The 20,396-nt window shown below is 31.9% G+C and overlaps 1 protein-coding gene across 1 annotated transcript; it reads left to right on the forward strand.

Moving 5' to 3' along the window:
- Window positions 1–1,759: 1,759 nt before the first annotated feature.
- Window positions 1,760–19,396, forward strand: LOC111712907 (uncharacterized; the record flags this gene model as incomplete). Its single annotated transcript, XM_023487663.1, has 12 exons — window positions 1,760–1,875; window positions 6,530–6,567; window positions 7,106–7,153; window positions 8,096–8,245; window positions 10,590–10,631; window positions 10,689–10,737; window positions 11,240–11,277; window positions 12,261–12,297; window positions 12,998–13,078; window positions 15,523–15,706; window positions 16,666–17,134; window positions 19,205–19,396. Coding segments are annotated over exons 4-12 (1,148 nt in total), but the record flags the coding sequence as incomplete, so codon positions are not given.
- Window positions 19,397–20,396: the final 1,000 nt, after the last annotated feature.

Here is a 20,396-nt window from a genome sequence, read left to right on the forward strand (position 1 = left end):
GGTGTTAAAATTGGGAGCCGGTACATAATATTGACAGCAGGTGTTTAAATAGGTATCCGGTACATAATATTGACAGCAGGTGTTAAAATAGGTATCCGGTACATAATATTGACAGCAGGTGTTAAAATAGGTATCCGGTACATAATATTGACAGCAGGTGTTAAAATAGGTATCCGGTACATAATATTGACAGCAGGTGTTAAAATAGGTATCCGGTACATAATATTGACAGCAGGTGTTAAAATAGGTATCCGGTACATAATATTGACAGCAGGTGTTAAAATAGGTATCCGGTACATAATATTGACAGCAGGTGTTAAAATAGGTATCCGGTACATAATATTGACAGCAGGTGTTAAAATAGGTATCCGGTACATAATATTGACAGCAGGTGTTAAAATAGGTATCCGGTACATAATATTGACAGCAGGTGTTAAAATAGGTATCCGGTACATAATATTGACAGCAGGTGTTAAAATAGGTATCCGGTACATAATATTGACAGCAGGTGTTAAAATAGGTATCCGGTACATAATATTGACAGCAGGTGTTAAAATAGGTATCCGGTACATAATATTGACAGCAGGTGTTAAAATAGGTATCCGGTACATAATATTGACAGCAGGTGTTAAAATAGGTATCCGGTACATAATATTGACAGCAGGTGTTAAAATAGGTATCCGGTACATAATATTGACAGCAGGTGTTAAAATAGGTATCCGGTACATAATATTGACAGCAGGTGTTAAAATAGGTATCCGGTACATAATATTGACAGCAGGTGTTAAAATAGGTATCCGGTACATAATATTGACAGCAGGTGTTAAAATAGGTATCCGGTACATAATATTGACAGCAGGTGTTAAAATAGGTATCCGGTACATANCCCCCCCCTCCCTTAAACTATTTTGCAATAAAAAGAAATTTAGCAAGGTCTTGGTATGTGTTTACTGTTTTTATAGAAATAGTTTAAAAATAGTTATAGAGTAAACTTTTTAATATCTTGAGAGGTCGGAAAAAAAGAAAAGACGACATTGTTTTTCCCCCAAAGTAGCAAAACATCTTTTAATCGAGATGTCATATTTGTTCTCAAGCCACAAACACAATATAATCCTAAAAACTGTTATTTTATAATGAATTCTATAATATAATGATATTATATATATAATGATAATTTATCGTACAACTATTATCAATTTATTCAACAAATCACGTTTTTACAACGTTAAACTAATAACTTTTTTTAAACTGCTCAATATTTACGAAAAATTAATACTATTATACTATGTCCTTCTGTCCCATACTTCGCACCCTGAAACGTCATCAATAACAAGAGAGAAATGGGTTAGACTTTATTTTATTTCGTTCGTTCATCGTTTGTGAAAGACCCACTTCGTTATTTTTTTTCAATCGGTAAAATAAATTGATTTCGGTCGTTCTAAAAATTATAGTTCACTTTTCACTGAGTTTTTGTTCGTTTTCTCACTTAACGCTTGTCCAGTGAAGTCCTTCATTCTATAAAATCTTTCGTTTAATAACATTTTTCTTTAAGTAAAAACGATATCGTTTTTTTTAAAGTTTGTTAAAACAAATCATTAGTCCAGTCAAACAAAATCCTTTTCTAAAGAATGTTTCTCTGAACATTCAATGTCATTTGTTCAAAGTTCATTTTTACTATTCTGAACGACAGAATCGTTCACAAAAAATTGATGTTTGGTCACGAAAACGATGCCCATTTCTACCTGTTATCAATCTATTGTAGAAGGATCCAGTTCTCGTGCTCCTCTTTCCAGCACCAGTGTTAGTTCTCCAGAGTGCTCAGATCTAGCTGATAAATCATCTCAGGTGGGTTACCAAGCTGATAAATCATCTCAGGTGGGTTCAAAAGCTGATAAATCATCTTAGGTGGGTTTACAAGCTGATAAATTAGATAGTTTTACTTAACATGCTGATAAATCAGATATTTTCACTAAACATGCTGATAAATCAGACAGTTTCTATAAACAAGCTGATAAATCAGATAGTTTCACTTCACAAGCTACTAAATTAGGTAGTTTCACTAAACATGCTGATAAATCAGGCAGTTTCACTAACCAACCTGATAAATCAGATAGTTTCACTTCACAAGCTACTAAATTAGGTAGTTTCACTAAACATGCTGATAAATCAGGTAGTTTCACTAAGCAAGCTGATAAATCTGATAGTTTCACTAACCCACCTGATAAATCTGATATTTTCACTAAACAAGCTGATAAATCTGAAATTTTCACTAAACAAGCTGATAAATCTGATAGTTTCACTAAACAAGCTGATAAATCAGGTATTTTCACTAAACAAGCTGATAAATCTGATAGTTTCACTAAACAAGCTGATAAATCTGATATTTTCACTAAACAAGCTGATAAATCTGATAGTTTCACTAAACAAGCTGATAAATCAGGTAGTTTCACTAAACAAGCTGATAAATCAGGTAGTTTCACTAAACAAGCTGATAAATCAGGTAGTTTCACTAAACAAGCTGATAAATCTGATAGTTTCACTAAACAAGCTGATAAATCAGGCAGTTTCACTAAACAAGCTGATAAATCTGATATTTTCACTAAACAAGCTGATAAATCAGGTAGTTTCATTAAACAAGCTGATAAATCGGGTAGTTTCACTAAACAAGCTGATAAATCAGGCAGTTTCACTAAACAAGCTGATAAATCTGATTTTTCACTAAACAAGCTGATAAATCTGATAGTTCACTAAACAAGACAAAAAAAGCTCATTAATCATCTAAGTCGGTTATTTAACATTGCGTAAAGGGACTGTAAGCGTAATTTTAAGTGACACTCGATACAATGATGGCAATATCTGACTCACAACGGTACCCTTGACATCTTTACCTGATTAATAACGTGAAAGATATTGTCTTTTTTCTAGGTTTAAAAGTGTTTAATTCAGATCATTCCTCTATGATTTCTTAATTATAAGTATATTATTCATTCTTAATTCTGAACCGTTGTGAATCGGGAATTGTCATCTCTGCATGGAGGGTCACTTTACAGTCCCTATAAAAAATGTTAAATACGGTTTCTGTTCGCATTAATTTTATACTCTTACACTTTTCAGGTTCTTCAATTGCTTTCTATCTTATGACTTATCATATTTTTTGTTCTTTCCTTTTCATTTTCTTATCTTTTTTCTGAATATAAACTCATGCTTTTGGCCACGTTTTATAATATTTCTTATGGCTAAATTCAATGTCAGTTAATTAATTTATTTTACACAAAAATATGTTTGTTTGAAGTGTTTTGACAGAACAGTCTTGCAAGTCATGGTGTTTAGAGGGGAAATAGAAATTTTTTAACTTTTTCCTTAAACAATTTCTCATTTATAGAGATGTCCTTTTACATACATACAGTTTAGAGATAAGACTTTTTAAGTGTTGAAAGGGAGTTTTACAGTTTTTAAATGTGAAAGTCACTTTTTTAAGCAATTTAAAATTTAAAAACCCTTAGCACAACTTTGAAAAAACGATCCTTCTAAAAAAACCTCTGGAAAAATAAACATTGAAATCTTAAATGTTTTTGATCAGAACTTCTTCATTTAAAGAGTTTTTGAGCAGAACAAAAATGTTTTGAATTTCTAATATGGAACTAAATGAATTTGTTCTTCTCATGCATAGACTCAAAGTAAGAGAAGCTACGAGGTCACCAAGTTGTACCAGTGATGTTGCATACATTTTACCTTTTTTCTGGTAACATTTCTACCGACACATTCAAGCAAATTTGCTGAAAAAATCATGAGAAATATAATTTGCTGGGAAAAGGTTTAATTATTAACAACTGCTCTAAAGGGAAGAAATTTTACTTCAGTTGGGGTTCCTGTGGTTAAGCAATTTTTTTTTAATTTCCCGAAAAAATTTTGAGATTTAAATGCGCGATTTTTTTCACGAAAACTTTGTAGAGCAATGCGTAATTTTTTATTTGTTTGACCCAAGGGACGTTAAGTAACTTAACCCTATATTCCTAACCCTATTTTGACCCCCCCCCTGTATTTTTTTACATAAAAAGTATTGGCCTGAGGCTGTAGACATTTTCTGAGTTTTTTCTAAATACCCATAGCCCTCCCTTTAGGTCTAAAACCGGGTCCTCAGTCACGCTTTCTGAATGACTACTTTTTTAGTAACAAACTAAATCAATGATTTGACCCACTTTCAGTTGTCAGATATTGATAATTTTCAGCTTTTCTAACTACAATTTAGACTGTTTAAAATTTTGCAAATTCTTTTTGCATATTTTTAATAGCATGGTCATGGGCTTTTCAAAAATGTATAATTTATCATTTTTTTGACATTTTGTTTTTGCAAGCATTTTTACTTTATAACTGGATTTTGCAAACAAAAAAATTAAATTTTTGCAAGTTTGAAAATATTTTTGCAGATTCTAAAAGTGGACCATAAGAGCTTTCCAATGATGTATCATTTGTCATATTTGGACTCAAACATGTGATGCAGGGGGGGGGTCAGTATCCTGGTTTTCAAGTACCCCAGCAGAGATAGGGTTAATAGCTTTGTCTAATCAGGTCCTTATACTGCAGGAAATCATAAAGGAAATCATAGAAAAAAACTTTTAAACCTAGAAAAACGACAATGCCTTCCACATTATTGTTCATATATATGTTTAGTATGTACCCTTGTGAATCGGGTATTGCCATCCATGGTGACTTGAAATTAGGCGTACAGTTCCTTTGAACTCATCTTGATACAGGGTGTCCCAATAAACATTTGAATTCAGTGACGAATCCTATATCATATATTTAAATAATTCTTTAATTTAGTAGATTTTTGTCTGCTATGCTTACAAATTGTTTGTTTATGTTTTGACTGTTTACGGTTGTACTGTACTTCGTAAAACAAGAACATTACAGTATGCAAAAAGAGAAAACTTGTCCATCTTCGCTGTTCATCTTGCAGGCAGCTAGAAATTATAGACACATCTTTACAGCCATTTACCATTCTCATTAAATAAACTCTAGCAGACATAATAATATTATGGCTTTTGAAATTAGGTATTACAATGCGATTCCATTACAAAGACGATAACAAATTCGTCACTGAATTCCCATGTTTATTGGGACACCCTGTAGCATGGCTTACAGGAGCAACTTCGCAAGTCAGATATTCACATCTTTATGTTTACCACTCTTTGACGAAATTTCAAGTTACGAACCATTTAAAGAGAACATGCATGATTCACAACAACACTCTTTGCACCTTATCTGTTTAACGGTTCTGTCAATATGACAGAAAGCTATGACTTTCAATCACAATTAAGACCTATTAAACATATTTTTGTTGCCTTTTTTCTTTTATACTATTTTGACGGCATATACGTTTTGTATAAAAAAATCCGTAAGTTAAAAGATTGTTTAATTATTTACCAAAACGCATATGACTTCAAAAAGAAGAAGCCGAACACCTCTCTCTCTGGTTAGTCAGGGGTGTACAGGGACTAAATTATCTTTCTAGAATGAAATATAGAGAATATCATCATTATTTTGACTAAAAAGACGGTTTAAAAGGTACAGTTATAGCTAAGGCATGCCTCTTTAATTTGAATAAAGAGTTGCTTAACAACAGTCTATTCGAATGTTTTATTAATTTTATTTAAGTAAAACGAATTTGACGGGGTAAAACTGTTCTATTGTTGCAAACATTGAATGGATGAAAGTAAAGAGAAGTAATTTATTGTAATTACTCTATTTGTTCGTAATTAATATGAACCACCGTTTATACATGTTCAGCAAGTATAATTCTATCACGAAATATAGAACTAATATGTTCATATTTGTTTATATTAACAACTGCCAATTATACAAATTGGTAATTTTCTTATTGATATTGGACAATTAGAGCCATCAGACAGGGTGTCCCACAAAACATGAAAGATCGTCTTTGATCTTTGAAATATTTTGCGGCATTTTCTCAACTTTCTTTTACATGCTTGATTCTCGAAACAATAATCATAAAATTTCGTTCGTCCTGGAATTTTCTAAACGTGGTCTGCATTTTTTGTGATTTTAGAATTTAAATGACAAGTTTTTTTATCTATTTATAACGAACTCCAAAATTTTTTTTAATAGTAAAAGGTACCCATCCCTACTCATTAAGAAATAATGCGGATACATTAAATTCTTAATATATATTTACATATATATAAATCTACCACAATAAAGTCTCTAGCTCTCATTTCATGCAACAACAAAAGAACAGAATTTAGATGGTGTTTTTCTTTTTATTTAATTTAATTTAATTCCCCTATTTCTACCAGCCTATTCCCAACCCTTTTCATATTTGGTTAAAGCCAAATAAAAGTCATCAAAGTCGTTTGATCTTTTAATTGAACTAATCATTCTGATTTCCCAGCAGATTTCAATAGAAATTCACAGAAAAGTACCCCAGCAGGGATTGGGTTATTGTCATTATGTTGGTTTTGTAATGTTGATCAATGGTCGGTGTAATAATATATTTCCATTATTTCAGGATGGAAGATGGTTTAATACTTCTGATACACAATACAGGATTGTTTTATAATTGTAATTGCCATTTCTTTTTTTTTTTTACCGTCAATGTTTTGAAGTCACTCTGAAATTAATTAAGAATATTATGACATTAAAATTAATATTAAAATTAACGAAAATTTTAACATTATTTGTCACCATTTTAAATCAAAACAAAAAGTTTTTAAACATTAAAAGGACTTAGAAAAGGTGAACCTCATTTTGAAAATTTTAATTAAATGGATTGGTTGCTAAACTAAGTACTGCAGGTTCAAATCCTGAAAATAATAGATTTATGCTTTGGATGACGCATTGTTTATATATATCAGAGACCAAATTTAATAAATTGGAGAAGTCGCTGAACCTCCGACCCCCGGTTCAAATCCTAAATCAAATTCTAAAAAATCATAAGGATATGAATGAGTGATTAAGGATTCGAAATGGCGGCGGTAGTTAGTTCAACAACTTCTCCATTTCATTAAATTCTGCCCTGCTTCATATTGATGTTGAATGAAAAAAAACTGTAATTTTTATTAATTTTGAATAAAACAATTAGCAGGAAGCAAGTTCGTATTGAAGAGTTCAGTAATATAAACAGGTTTACAAGGTATGCTTTATTAATTTTCAAATATGTTCTTTTTACTACAAATATAGCTCAAGATTAGAATATTGGTTTTTTTAAATTAATTTATAAAAAGTTACACATGGACTGTTTTTTACACCTATACTGGGAATTTTTTTATTTTTTTATTTATAATTAGATTTGTTTTGGGTGGAGGGGTGGAGGGAGGAAGGGAGGAAGGGATTGTTTAAGTAATTACAGTTCTCCTCCATTTGTTGAGTGTCTGTTTGACTTGGTTGTTTTCACTAATGAACCACAAAGGATGAAAATATAAAGACGACCTAAAACTTTTTAAATATTCTGCCTTGAATATTGTCTTTTTTTTTGGCATTTTTCACGAGTCGGCAAAAAATATTTTAACAGTTGCAGCTAGGGAATCATAAATTCAAAAAAACTTGCAGTTTACATTCTGTACAGTCGTCTCAGGAGTCTCATCCTAGAAGCTTCAACTGAGTAACTGTGAGGAAAATATCATCGTCTTTCTATCCTTCAAAAATGCAAATTTTGACATTTTCCTTCTCAATCTGACAAAGGTTTATTAAAGGTTCACATTAAAATGTTCTGCACAGAAATATTTTCAAATGAACACACTTTTATTGAAAATTAAGATTTTACGTTAAAAGTTAGCTGCAAAATTCGACAAATATTTAATTAAAAAAAATATTAATTGCAATCAATAAATAATCACTTCTAATGTGATAAAACTGAAGTTGAAAATAAAATAAAAATACCTTACACAAGGGATTTACATGTAAAGACCTATAAAGTAAAACTGAACGAATTCGGAGATTTCTTTTTTTTTGTAGAAATATGTCTATTCATCTGTACACCGTAACATAATATTTCTAAATTATAAAATCTAAATTTCAGAATTTAAGATAAATTACAAGGAAACTGTTGAGACTAATAAAAGTTGTCAAATTTCAGGGAAGTGACTGAGTTTACTTCCGATGACCAATGCAGTCCTTTTATACATACTTCGGACTACAGGGTTCAGTCCTATCAGTCCCAAGACTACTACATGGACCCCATTATACACAATACAGCTCAAAGTCCTCACAGAATAAATGATCTAAGGAATTTCATTTTTCTCAAAATTTTGCTAAAATAAAATTAACATTGTTTAACCCTATCTCTGCTTGAAAACCAGAATATGCGGGGGGGGTCAATTTGACCCCCCCCCCTCTAAATCCCATGTTTGATGTCCAAATATGACAAATGATACATCATTGGAAAGCTCTTATGCCCTACTTTTAGAATCTGCAACAATTTTTGCAAATTTGCAAAAAATTGAATTTGTTATCGCAAAATCCATTTATATAGTAAAAATGTTTGCAAAAATAAATTTGTCCAAAAAATGAAAAAATATACATTTTTGAAAAGCCCTTGACCATGCCATTTCAAATATGCAAAAATGTTTGCAAAATTTTAAATAACCTGATTTTTAATCAAGAAAAACTAAAAATGTGCAAATTTCCTTTGATAGGTTGTTTGCATAAAAAATTAGCATTTTTTTTCGCAAAACTTGTGCAATTCGTTTCCTTATGTCAAAGGCTTTCCAAAAAAGCTAAATTTTATTAAAATCTGACAAGTGGAAGTGTGTCAAAACAAAGATTTAGTTTGTTAAAGGAAAAAGCAGTCATTCAGGCAGTGTGCCTGAGGACTCAGGCAGTTATTATTAAAGCCCGGTTTTAGGCCTAAATGGAGGGCTTTGGGTATGTAGGAGAAGTCAGAAAATTTCAACAGCCTCAGACCAATACTTTTTGAGTTATGTAAAAAAACTACAGGGGGGAGGTCAAATTAACCCTCCCCCAGCAGGAATAGGGTTAATAACATTCCTTACAACAACGTGGAAGTAATTTTTTCCGCCCAACTAATTATTATTCTTTGGAACTCCAGTCTCGAGTATATGATTATTATTATTATTATTATTATTAGAAGTAGAAGTAGTAGTGGTAGTAGTAGTAGTAGTAGTAGTAGTGGTAGTAGTAGTAGTAAGAAGGAGACTTTGTAATAAAGAGATAATATTAAACGTTTTTGGCATATAAGCCTAGATACCCAGATTAATCTTAAAAAGACTGTAGACGTAATTTCAAGTACTCTCAAGAAACATTGTTACATTCCCGATAAATAAAGGTTTGTCTGGAAGAATGTTATATTCTGCCGTTTTCCTTCTTTGCCAATGCTGAATAAATCTGCCAGTCACTTTTAAAAAGAATTACAAACTGGAGATTATACATTTTAGCGAGAAAAACAATCATCATTTTCTCAGACAAAGGTTTCAAAGTTCACTTTTTTTAAGCCGTCATTTAAAACTATGTCGACAGTCCGAAAAAAAAATAAAATAGAATTTCTGCCTTTATGACATAAAAAAGTTTTTTTTCTTGGACCTTCCTGGATCAATTCCTTTTAAATTTCTTTTGATTTATTAATTAATTTTTGGCATTTACCAATATGAGAATATATAAGTATTACCCCCTGTATCAAAGTGTATAGTTATATATTAGTGTGTGTTTAGATACAAGACTAAAATAAAGATTTGCGTTGTCAGCGTCAGCTTTATTGTGGATTCTTTATAGTTTCTTTCTATTATATTCTGTCTACTGTTTGCATATATTATTAAACAGTATCTGCGCATATTCAATATGCTTTCCTTGAAAATTTTGAAACAGTTTAAAACAAAATAGGACAAATACAGAAAGGAAAAACTTCTTTTAAAAAAAATATCTTTCTACCTTAGAAGAAAAAGTAAATATGGTAAAATCATGGAGGGAAAATTTTAAAAATTGGAGCAATCTTTTATCCCATTCTGTTCGCCCACACTCCTGTATACCGAGTCCATTGGAGCCTGATCCAATCAGGGTTCAGTCATGTGTTTGATGTCTATTCTGAACCAATAGAAATAGTATGGCGGTTACATCTATCTTTCTATCTATCTTATTATCCAATTAGAGTAAAGAATCCTTCAATCGGCGCTATCAGTAAATGGAAATTGGAAATAATTACTTTAAATAAAACTATAGTGCAAGGCAGAAAAAGTGATGCTTTTTAGGTGAAAAATTCTCGCATTTATTAGATAAATAAAGCTAAATTCCGAAGTTTTAACAAAAACATAACACATGGAATATACTTATTAATTACTATTGAAAACTTCAAGCGGTTAATAATCTAGCTGAAAGAATTGGATAAAACTACATATTAACTTATAGCGAGAATTTCCTTCGGAAATTGACATTTCCTCCTGATTTCTCGACTTTTTGGATCAACAAATTCTCGAAAGTAAATTCCCGGTAAAGTTAACGGTTCTCCCTGTTAAATCCTCGCTAATAGTAAATAAATAGTTATTTGAACTCCGAAAGTAGGATTTTTTTTATTTGAGCATCGACTGAAATTTTTAACAATTTGGAAAAATTGATTTTAGAGAAAATACGAAAACACCGAAAAAAGAGCGAAAGTTCTTCAGGTAATAATCTACATGAAAAAAAATTTACAAATTTTTTTTACATTTTTTAAATTTTAGTTCTCCCTTGCTTAACAGGAAAAAGAAAAGTGAACCATCTACGCCTAAGGTATGTTTCTACGTTGGTAATGATAATAGTTTAAAGCAAGTTTGAGCTTTTTTCTTGCATCATGTTTTTGAAACTAAAAAAAAACAGAGAAAGTTTGAGTATTAAGAATTCAAATACGTTAAGTTTTATTCCAATCTTCAGAGAAAGTTTGAGTATTAAGAATTCAAATACGTTGAGTTTTATTCCAATCTTCTGACAAATTTTACCTAAGTCCGAATTCAATGCATTTGAACCGCGTCTTAAATCCGCCCAAAAACCGGTTTCAATTAAGTCATGGCTTGAATCTTGAAAAATTGAATACAAGGAACCAACCATATTTGAGCAGCGTCTTAAATTCAAGCCGCGGCTCAGTTTCTTTAAATTCGGCCTCTGTTTGTTAGAAAATATCATCAAATTTTCCTCCATTTTATTTTATCTCCTTTTTACACTAGTTTGAAAGAAAAGGTATAAAACCGGTTCTTGTTAAGCTCGACATATTTATAGAAATATTTTAATGCTTCAGGGCTCCCCCGGTCCTCCTCGTAAATCATTTGATCTCAGGCAGAATATATTCAAGTTTAAATCAAAGTAAAGAGAATTTTATCCACATTGTTCCAATCCAAGCCGGTACAATATGTACTGTATCGTCCAGTCTGGACTAACCAGGTTAGAGTCGACCCAACACGTTTTATGTAACAAATGTAGCCGGGCAAGATCTGTAGTGTATAGATGTAATGATATTGATATAAACCGATGTTCGTAAAAAAGCAGACTCTTGTTCAGAACAAAAGGCGAAACAAATATTTTTTTTGGAAACCAATTTTTTAGTTACACGTCTAATTTTGAGGTTTTCTAAACTCTGCAAGTGAACACTGCAAAATGGTTTGTAAAAATAGCGGCCCAAAATTTAGTTTACTTCATAGTCCTTTAATTTGGCGTACTTACACAAAACCATCTGTAAAAGATATTGAGTGATTTTATTAGAATTCATAACATCTCTTGGGAGAAAAACTTACTTCAAGTCCTCGCTAAAGTTTTCCTGCACTGCAAGTACAGTTTGTTTAGTGGAGACGGAAGAAACTTTAAACCGGATTGAAAATATTTGATCGGAGTCCTGTAGAATCGATTAAAAACTATACATTCATTAGTAACCTGAAGTGATTTATTCAGGGCAAAGATGGAAATGCACTATTTACAATTACAATCCACGTTTTAATTAGATTAAGGTTTTAAGGGTAACGTTGTGAATCAGGCAGTGCCTTCTAGATGTCGTGTTTTCAAGAATCAGGGGTTTGTTCGCTCACAGTAACCCTAAAGCAGAAGCCCAAAGGAGTTATGCGCATGCTCTCTCTCTGTCTTGTAACGCGGCAGAGTAATTCATCCAGTGTGTTTGGCAAAAACTCCATTCCTCCACAAAAAAATGACGAAAAAATGTAATTTTAAATGGTATCCAATGGTTATTTAATAGATCTTTTAAAGAATTTCAAATTCTCTCTAAATAGTTTTAAGTTTAAAACTTCCTAAAGAGAATATATTCCACGAAGGTCTCCGTTTTCTCAAAGAAAATCTCCTCCTACTCAGGTAATATTTATCTCAAATAAAGCTCTTCGCTCATACATATATATTTGTATGTCAGCTATAGCTGGCCAAACAGCTAAACCAAATTGGCTGACATTTTTTTAAGGAAACCCAGGGTTAATATAGGCTAAAAAATTGACGTTTTTTTCAAGATGGAAATGAAAAATATAAAAATTTTCAACATTTAAAAAAAAATTGTTTTACGGGCATAAATAACAAAAAATGCAGTTAAGCATGTGCTTATGCATTCGTTATGGAAATCCTGTATCATTATACAAATTTTTGATGCATTATTTATTGAAATCCTGTATCGTCATGATTATTTTTAATGCATTCTTTTTATACATCCTGTATCATCATGATTATTTTTACTGCAATCTTTTTATACATCCTGTATCATCATGATTATTTTTATTCCATTATTCTTAGACATTCTGTATCATCATAATTATTTTTAATCCTTTATTCTTAGACATTCTATCTTATTATGATTATTTTTAATGAATTTTTTTAGACATCATGTATCATCATAATCATTTTTGATACAATCTTCGGAGACATTCTGTATCGCCACAATCATTTTTGATGTATTTTTCGGAGACTTTGTGTATCATCATGATCATTTTTGATGCATTAGCTGTATACAAATTCTGTATCATCATGATCATTTTTGATGTATTCTTCATAATTTGTTCACTCATAGGTTTCAAGTAAAGGATGCGGTTCTCCTCTCTCTTTCTTGTTCCGGTCCAGATCAACTACCAGTCCTGACAAGATTATCCAGGTATAGGTCTAGGTCCAGATCAACTACCAGTCCTGACAAGATTATCCAGGTATAGGTTTAGGTCCAGATCAACTACCAGTCCTGACAAGATTATTCAGGTATAGGTCTAGGTCCAGATCAATTACCAGTCCTGACAAGATTATGCAGGTTTAGGTCTAGGTCCAGATCAACTACCAGTCCTGACAAGATTATCCAGGTATAGGTCTAGGTCCAGATCAACTACCAGTCCTGACAAGATTATGCAGGTATAGGTCTAGGATCTACTACTACTAGTATTATCCATGTTAACGTGGGAAGTATCTAGAATAATTGGTTTTCCTGAAAATTGTTTAGATCTAATAATTTCTCCATTGTTTCTTATATGTAAGAAATGTATACAAAACACGTTTACAGAGAAACCACAAATGATAGTAAAGAAAGAAAAACTTACGAATATCTAACTCATTCTTAATCGGACAAAGATATCAAAAGTGCCGTAAAAAATCGTGCCAATTGTCATCTTTGTATGGAGGGAAACTGGAAATTATATGGTAACAGTCCCTTTATTGGTGTTGGGGAAGTCTTTTATAAATACATTGATTGTTTCAGTATCAAATAAAAATGTCTGCTTTTATGTTTCAGTATCAAATAAAAATGTCTGCTAGTATGTTTCAGTATCAAATAAAAATGTCTGCTATTATTAAAATTTCATCTGAACCATATCCGATATGATAAAGTGATTTTCCACTAAACAATGTATCTGGAGTCTAAATTAAAGTTTGTGGGGAGAACTTAAGAAGTAGGCTTGGAGCAGAAACATTCTTTTAGAACTTAGATCAGTCGAACTTCTTCAAACTTTACAGATTTCTTAGGATTTAAGCTTTCAGTTAGTTGTAAGGATAGGATAGAATAGATTAGTAAAGCTGAGGACCGTTTTTGTTTTTGATTTTGCCATTAGAGTTGAGATAGGGGTGTTTAATCCATGTCCCTAAAGTCCAACTTTTCAATAAATTATAAAATTATAAAAAAGTATACCTCTAACTTTAGTGGTAGGGTGCGAGGAAGGTTTAAACAAATGAAAAGTATGTGATAAAAATGTTGAAAATTCTTATTTTCATTTTTTACCAATATTAACCTGTAAAACCTATTATAACATCCATTTTTCAGGGGCTTTTAAAAAAATTATTTCAGATCATAGCTTAATTAACATCAATATTATTTTTAATGTTTTTGATTTTTTGAAACACCGTCCTCCACCCTACCCTCTGCAGCAAAAATAAAAAAAATTCTAACTTTGATCACAACTATGAAGTTGAAAAAATTAAGAAGAGTGTTCTGGTTTAAACCGTTTTTAAGTTAAAACAAAAAAAACACAGGGAGGAATACCCCCCCCCCCCATAGTGATAGGGGAAGATGCTGATAAAGAGAGAATTGGCATACGTGCTCCGATGAATTTAGAATGTTCCCTTATAGCTAGAGGGGACATGGGAGACCACTAGAGAGTTATAAACCTGGATTGTTTTAACATTTTATTTTTCTTCATTTTCCAGGGGAAACATTGTTGATCTTACAAAACCTTGAGGGTGAACATATACTTCAGTATGTCTACTACGCACCCCATCCCTGACTTGGATTGGAAATCGAATTTATAAGCTTTAATGGTTGAATAGGTCAAATTGTTTTTTTTTTATCGAGAATGGACACATTTGGTCAATTTAAGTCAGGTCAACCTTTATTTCGTAAATTTATACATTTTGTCAATTTACATTTCGTCGTTAATTTATGCACTTTGTCAACTGTTATATGGTCATATAGAGTCCGTCTTATGTATACGGTTGTTGGACACCCCTCCCCCCCTCTGATCAATTTTGTATACATGAGCAACTAACTAAATTTCAGCAAAATTATAATTATTTATTTTATATTATTTTAGGGGTAAGTTAGCCGAGCGCTGCGGCTAGGATATGCTAAGGGGACTATCGCTGAGGCTAGGACAGGCTAGGATGCCGGGCGCTGAGGCTAGGACAGACTAGGAAACCTGGCGCTGCGGTCACATTACCAATCATATCCATGTGTTACATATGAGATGCATGTACTAAATTTAAAGGAGGGAGGGGGGGGGGGGCAGGGGTCCAAAAATCGTATGCTAGGAAATTACCGGTCAATGGTCATATAAAAAGAATAGAGTTCAAAAATAGGTTGCATTTATACTTACCTTGCACAGGGTTACCCACTTCATTGACGATCTAATAATCTTTTATATTATGATCTGAATATTCAATATAAGAACCAAGATTGTAAGAAAAAAGACTGAATAAAGTTCCGTACAGTCGTCTGTAACGTCCCATCCTTTGTGGGTAGCTTAATGTATTTAAGGTTTTTTAAATAAGATTTGTATTGAATAGAAATAACAAACCGTCATCACGTGATTGACCCCTTTTTATTTATAATTTTATCTTTTCCAGGTGTCCTCAACCCCTCAACCAACAAGAAGAAATAACAGCTCTCAGAAAAAAGAGCAGCCAAATTTTGCAGCTTCGTCTCCAAATTCTCCTCTGCTGCTGAGAGTTTGCGGTAACCAGGGATGGAGTAGACCTGAGTCTGGATTAGTAAACAACATATCAAACCTCAACACTGAACAGGAGATAGGTAGGTAACTTTTAAAAAGATATGTTGGGAAGGAATCTAAAATTCATCTTAACAATAAATTTCAGTTCGTTGGAAAAGTTTGCGTGAAATGAGATATAAGAGACGGAACCGAACGAAACGTATATTATTTCAGAGGTTTAATTGATGAAATCTGCTGTTTAAAGGAAGAGATGAACATTATTTCAAAAGTATCTTTTCCAATAAAAATTAAGTATTCACGTCTTATATTCATGTTAAAGAATTGAAGAAAAATTAAGAAACCAATGAAATATTTGCTAGTTTGGAAGGAATCTAAAAGGAATTGAGTCTTTGCCACAAACTCTGAATTTCTAATCACTATGGCATTGGAACCAAATGTTGAAGACCTTAGATATTTCAATCTATGAATTCTGTTAGATCAAATAATCTGAGTTTGAAATATCAAAGGTTTACAACATCGAGTTCTAAAGATATTGAGGTTTAAATATTTGATTTTGTTCCAAAGACTCAATTTCTTTATCTTTATAATAAGCTCTAGTTTTGCCATTCGTTAAAAAATGTTCAGAATTCAGTATATATTTTTGGCGTAAGATGGAATAAGGGGAGTATGTAAACGACAAACCATTAGAAAATTCTAAGTCGAAAGGAATTGAGTCTTTGTCACAAATTTTGATTTTCTAATCACTATATCTTTGGAATCAAATGTTGTATACCTTAGATATTTCAAACTATGAATTCTGTTAAATAAAATAATCAGAGTTTGAAATATCAAAGGTTTACAAGATCGGGTTCTAAAGATATTAGGGTTTAAATGTTTGATTTTGTTACAAAGACTCAATTCCTTTCATCAATTTGTCAATTATGACAATTTGTCAAAAAAGTATCTTTTCTAATAACAATTTTCTCTTTAAAACAATTTATGTTTACATTTTTTTAAAGAATTGAACAACTGTATGAAACCGAGCCAAATCTCTTTTTAGGATGTACCCGGAGAAACAAACCTGACAATTCTAATCTACTAGATATAAGGTCAGAGAACCCTGCCCTGCAAGGGTTAAGGACGGAGAACCCTGTCCTACCAGGACTTAGGGCGGAAAACCCTGTCCCACAAGAATTAATGACGGAGAAACCTGTCCCACAAGGGTTAAGGACTGAGAAACCTGTCCCACAAGGGTTAAGGACGGAGAACCCTCTCTTACTACAAGGGTTAAGGACGGAGAACCCTGTCCTACAAGGGTTAAGGACGGAGAATCCTGTCCTACAAGGGTTAAGGTCGGAGAACCCTGTCCTACAAGGATTAAGGACGGAGAATCCTGTCCTACAAGGGTTAAGACCGGAGAACCCTGTCCTACAAGGGTTAAGACCGGAGAACCCTGCTCTGTCTGAGGGTATAAGATCAGAGAACTCACAAACCTGGAATAATCATAGAAACAATGATATTGTAAACAGGTGATTACTAATTGGATTCTTTAATCTTATCCTAGCTCTCAGATCATCTAATGATGGGGATATCTTTGTTTTTCCAACTGTAAATTGATAATTTTCATGTACTGTTCCTCTTCACATATCACGAGCGGAATTTTATAAAGCGAAGACAAGAAATTTATTGATTTTCGAGATAAAAAACCGAAGATAATTTTTTTTACAATTTTATTCAGATAAAAAATAAAAAAATCGTTGAAAAATAGAAAACAAAATATTTAAATTAAAATTAAAACTAAGTCGTGAGACTCTTTCAAGCCAGATTGTCTGAAAGTGGTAGAAAGGGAAATAAAAATATTTTCAAATGTTGGTTAAAATAAAAACCGGAAACAGTTTAAATTGGTTCTTTTGAGAAAGCTAAGAACAGAGTTCTAATAATCTTTACTGTTCTTTCTTCTCATTCCGGTCTTTGTTTGTGTTCATTCATGTGCTAATATCGGGAACAGAGTGTTATAAAAAATGTTTAAAAATGGAGTTTTTTTTAGATTTAAACAATTTATTAAATTTTTTTTTACATGACTCAAGTAATTAATTTAAACAATTTTTTCAAAACAAGCTTAAAATGTTAAGTAAATGCAGACTTATTATATTAAACTTATTTTTTCAAAGTAAAACCACCTAGGCCACCCCCCCCTTTAAATTTCATCTATTAATATTAACCATAAACTAACCGGACATCTGGAGTCGGGAGAGGTGGGGGGGGGGGAGACACTGTTTTCAGGATTGAATCCAAAATTTTCTGATTTGTCAGATTTTCGACAACTTGAAATATTTCTGGACACTTGTTTCACGAGTATAACATTTACCCCATGTTTTGTTTTGACAAACTTTGCCTTCTCAATTGTCAACAATTTCTTTAAATATATAACAAAGAAAAAAACATTGTAAACAAAAAACATTGTTTACGGTAATAGTTGTTTGGAATAACTTTTCATCCTGTTCTAAAGAAAAACATTTTTATTTGTTTAAAACGTGAATAAAACAAATTTGCAACGTTAAGATCACCAGGAGTCGGGAACAAGAAAACACGGCCAACTTTTTCATCAAAATATTCTCTTTTTACATGTTTATGACCCATTTCCTGGGGGGTAAAGGAAAACTGTTTGAAATATAAATAAATTATGAATTCATCTATCATCTCTATTCAGACAAGAGAGAGAATGTTTCCATCAACACCCCCTTACCTCCTTCCCCCTTACCTCCTTCTCCTTCCCTCCTTTCCCTTCCCTCCTTCCCCCTTCCCTCCTTTCCCTATCCCTCTTCTTACAGCCTCCTTTCTACTCTTCATTGTCATGTTCTAAATAATTGTGTTTATTTACATAAATGGATAAACTGTTAAAGGGACTGTAAGCATAATTTCAAGTCCTATACCTAGTCTGCTTTAAGTAAATACATACATTTCTTATATGTATATAATAATTTGTGTATTGCATGCAGTTAAGTGCTATATTTTTTAAAAGATAAATTATTGCAAAGAAATGTTTGTAATATTTTTAAAAAATACACAATTTGTGGTGTAAAAATCTTAAAATTTTAGTTGTTTAAAGAATTTTGACTACTGAGGATCGTGAAACATTTCATTAAGTATAATTCTTCTTTAATAAATTTGTAGTTTAAAAACTGAAATACATATAACGTATATATTTCTGCGCTCCTGAAACAGATTATAAATAATATAGAATAGTTTTATAGGTTTAAAGGTGTTTAATTTGGATAATTTCACTTTTGTAGAGAAACCACAATTAAAGCAAGTAGCATAAAAATTATAAACATTGATATATAATTTATTCTGGATCGGACAATGCATTTAAGGGAACCGTTGTGAATAGGGCATTGCCATCGTTGCATGGAGGGTCACTTGAAATAACGCTTACAAACAGTCCATTTAAAGTGATGGACACTTTGTTTTTTTTAAATGACAAAAAGTTTTAATCGTCAAAAGATTTTCTTTATACATTTCGTATTCAATGAAAAATTTCAAAATGTAAACAATTATATAATTAATATTTGTATTTTAATGTAACAAAGTTTTTTTAGACAATTTTGTTCCCCTGAGAGTTTCCGGCGGAGCCTTCAACTTCCAAGACAGCAATTGTCAGGACAGCGACATAGTCTAGCTGTATCAGGACAGCGGAACAGCCTGGTCGTCTCGGAACAGCGGAACAGCTTGAATATAGCGGATACAGCTGTACTTGTAACAAGTCTGGATAAATCCATCCTTCAAATAAGGTAGGATCTATTTTATGTAAATATAGGATCATACATGTAATAAGTATGCAGGATCTGTTATGTAAAGGATCAAACATGCAGTTGTAATCTCTGTTGAGATGTTCTTGTATCAAATAATATACGTAAAGGATGTTATGGGTCTCCACTCTCCAGTCCAGAATCTCATATACTTTAAATATGTTTTCAACGTTTTTGTCAAAAATATTTTTCTGAAACATATAAGTCACAAAAGGAAAAAGAATTGAGTTTTTGCCACAAACTCAGATTTTTCATCCCAATATATTTGCAGCCCTATGTTGTAGACCTTAGATATTTCAAACTATGAAATAACAATTTGTATATCAATCAAATTTTTTTTTGTATTAGCATTATGCAAAGTAATCTTAAAGATATAAGATGTATATATTTTTATCTAATTACAATGCATTTAATAAATGTTTTTCTGCGCAGGGGGATGTATATATATATATATATATATATATGTTGTCTCAATTAATAACAATTTAGAGAGTATACATAGACATCAACTCTACTAAGTATACTGGACTAATGTACCAAACCAAATTAAATGTATATACATATCAATATATTGTCTTTATCCATTAATGGTTCACCATCAGTAAAAGAGACTTCACATTCACATTCACATTGTTCATTTTCATTTAGTATTGCTCTTGATAGAAAATTAATGCGAGAACTGATAACACTTTTTGTCTCTTAACCCAATCCCAGTTGGACTATTTTTTTCAATAAAAATTAGGCTGGCCCTCCACCCTTGACTAACCAGAGTGAGAAGCGTTTGGTTTCTTCTATCTGAAATCAAGAGTGTTTTGGTCGATAATTCCAAAATCTTTAAACTTACGGATTTGTTTATTCTATACTTTTTCATTCAAAATGTATTTATCGACAAAAAGGTATTTCAGAAATAAGGCTACGTTTGTATGTATAATGGGTCAAAATGTGATCGAAAGTCACAACTTTCTGAAATATTGACAGAACC

This window comes from Eurytemora carolleeae, unplaced genomic scaffold (assembly GCF_000591075.1).
Source record: "Eurytemora carolleeae unplaced genomic scaffold, Eaff_2.0 scaffold1346, whole genome shotgun sequence".
Taxonomy (NCBI): Eukaryota; Metazoa; Arthropoda; class Copepoda; order Calanoida; family Temoridae; genus Eurytemora; species Eurytemora carolleeae.